Here is a 3048-nt window from a genome sequence, read left to right as displayed (position 1 = left end):
AATGTACATTCCTATAACACATAAATTTTGTGTCCAAGATTCTGTTCTACAGAAACAGAAAAGCTATCACGATCTAAGCAATATCTCCAAAACTACTATGAAATGTTAATAAATAAATAAATAAAATTTTAAAAGACAAAATAAAAATATCAGAAATCTGTACAAAACCAGAAGATTTTAAAGAACTCACTCATCCCTCTCCCAACCCTGTTCTGCTACAGGAATACAGAAGATTGTAATTAAGAAAAATAAATAAATAATCTAGAGACTGTGATGAGGTCATCTTGAAAACACATTCAGAGGAAGCTGAAACCTTAGAGGAAAGACTGAAAAATTATTAACCTGAAATAAACAGTGGATGAAAAATTTAAGATGAGTTACAGTGCAAAGATGTGAAATCTCTCTTTCTCTAGGTGTCTGTAGAATTATAATTGTCTCTTCTACATCTGTAAAGGTTTAAATATTTGGCATTTGTCTAAGTACTCAGTGGAAGAAAGACAGAGGTTACTCACAACAAGATAGTGCTCTGATTTTCCCAGTGGAAGTACCGGTTCCTTTCTAAATACATGAGCTCTATTTTAGGGGGCCTGAAATCAAAATTTTCATGGTTGAATTGTTAACACATTATCTTTATGTGGTTTAGATTTCTAGTTTAAGCCAGTGGAGATTGCTAAAAACTACGATACAAGGTTTCAGTACATTAAAAGATGCTCCAGTTGTATGTTGACAACCTGGCTCGCAGATTCCAGGAAATTTCAGGGTCAAAAGCCAAAGAGATTTTACCCTCAACCTATGTATAGTCATAGCCAGATATCAACATTACTATTTTTTCCTTCAAAAAATAAAATATACCCTATCTTTACTCTCTTAAAGTTATGTAAACATACATTGATTCTGCCTTTCAGTCTTTCATGTTCTTTTCCCATGTACACAATAAGGTGGAAATTCAATTATGCCAATTTTTTTAAAAAATTAGGCCAGCCACAATGGTGCACACTTGTAATACCAGCAGCAAACCTCAGCAATTTAGAGAGACCTTAAGCAAGTTAGTGAGACCCCCATCTCAAAATAAAATATTTTTTTAAGGGGTAAGGATGTGGCCCAGTGGTAAACACCCCAGGTTCAATCCCTGGTATCAAAAAAAAAAAAAAAAAAGATAGCACTACTCCATTTTTGCCAGTGAAATACATTGTTCCAGGTACATATAAGGATTTTAGTAAGTTTTAACAAGTCTCACTCATATATACTTGATTCTAAAATAATTATTGCTCTGCAAGCTGTCTTTGGATTACAGTATGCTAAGCCAATGTTTGTTTTCTACTGTAGGTGAAGAAGCTTTTGGTGGTTCATGGAGCTTCCATTCACCAACCTAGAAGTGGCATTCATTTTACTGGCTTTTGTTATCTTTTCCTTATTTACCCTGGCTTCCATCTACACTAGCCCGGATGACAAGAATGAAGGTAAAGAGAGAGAACTCTTTGTGGCTGCCCTCTGTTTCCTTTCTCTTCACCACCATCTTCTGTATGGTTGAATTTGTTTTGGTTTCTATTCTGTATGTGAGGATGAGTTTCTTTTGTTTTGTAACATGTATGTGTGTTTTCACTCAACATATGGAAAGGAAAAGGATCTGAATTTTTTTAAAATAAGTTCTTGTCAAAGCCCAAACATTTGAAAAATATGTAGAAGTATTTTTAAAACCCTATACCACACATGTTTTGCTCATTGCCAATAATAATTGTTAACAACAGAAGGATATAATTTAAATGGTTGTGCTTGGTAGTTCAGAGCCCACCAAGTTTCATGCAAAATTGATGATAACTGGAGGAGTATTATGTTTTAAGACCAAAAAAAATTATATATTTATGTGTAAATACATGCCAGGGAAATTATATGTATTTGTAGAGAATAAGATAAAATCATACAAATCAAATTTTGCTTGTTTTTCCTAGTCAACCCCACCCACCCACACACATGCAAGAATGCGCACACGCATGCACACACATACATATTAATTCTTAGCTGTAAAAGAAGTGCCATCTGTTAAATAAAAGACTTTTCTCTGTCTTATAGACATATGCTACCTAGAAAATGAAAGCCACAGCAAATAGACATTCCAATTCATGCTGACACAGTTTGGGAAACTTTTTCTGCTTCACAAATTGTTTACATTGCTTTAATTTAAAGTGGGTTTGGCTGAAAGAAAGAATAAAACCAAAATAGCAGTTACTTTAACTGGATAATAATGTATTTTCTCTCACATGGGAAAGGAAGCCTGGAGGAAGTGAGTTCAAGGCTGACATGGCACTCTGTGATGTCCTGGACCCAGGCTACTACCTGGGTGATCTGCCACGTTCAACCTACAGCATCCCCATCACGGCCAGGATGGCTGACCCATCTTTTGCTACCTGTTATGCATGCCAGTTAGTCAAAAGAAAGAAAAAATAAGAATGGCTCACTGTCTCCTTTCAAAGCACCTGCAAAGTTTGCATGTGCCATTTTCTTCTGTCCAGCCTTTAGAACACAGCTAAGAGAAGTTTGAATATGTAATTTTTATTCCTAGAGGTAACATGCCCAGCTAGAATTTTTCTTCCTAAAGGAAGAAAAGTAAAATCATCAGTGCCTACCACACATGTGCCCTTAGTCATGCCATCATTACACACCTGGTAGTCATAACTCAGGGAAGATTTGAGCTTAAAAAAAAATGTTAAGAGTCCATGTCCACGTGATCTCCTGATTCTTAACCAGACAGGTGTCATGAAAGACACCTCACACTTGGGGCTAATCACAGACCTAGTGAATATGCATTTCTAGGTGTGACACTTTGCCATAAGTCTTTAAACAAGCTCCCCACATTAGTCTAGCTTTTGTACCTGACCTAAAAGTACAGAATCTAATTATTCATACCGCAGATGTAACAACAGAAATCCAAAAAGTTTTCATGAGTGTCTCAGGAATTCAACTAGTAGAATATCCAAAATTAGAACACAAGTCCCCTATCCCCAACTCCAGGATTACTACCCCATATTCTACACTACATTTTCTATCTAA

At 35.7% G+C, this 3048-nt stretch overlaps 1 protein-coding gene across 1 annotated transcript; it reads left to right on the top strand.

Annotated features, from left to right (window-relative positions):
- Positions 1–1348: 1348 nt before the first annotated feature.
- Positions 1349–1531, top strand: Smim31 (small integral membrane protein 31). The gene has a single exon (XM_026395807.1). The coding sequence runs from the start codon at positions 1349–1351 to the stop codon at positions 1529–1531; it is 183 nt and encodes a 60-aa protein (XP_026251592.1).
- The last annotated feature ends 1517 nt before the right edge of the window (positions 1532–3048 follow it).

This window comes from Urocitellus parryii, chromosome 14, assembly GCF_045843805.1.
Source record: "Urocitellus parryii isolate mUroPar1 chromosome 14, mUroPar1.hap1, whole genome shotgun sequence".
In the NCBI taxonomy this organism is placed as follows: Eukaryota; Metazoa; Chordata; class Mammalia; order Rodentia; family Sciuridae; genus Urocitellus; species Urocitellus parryii.
The sequence above is the reverse complement of the archived record's forward strand: the minus strand, read 5'-3'. Positions and strand labels throughout refer to the sequence as shown.

What these genes read in the sequence shown, in the direction of transcription:
- Smim31 (XM_026395807.1), top strand. Translation starts at nt 1,349, where the DNA reads ATGGAGCTTCCATTCACCAACCTAGAAGTGGCATTCATTTTACTGGCT.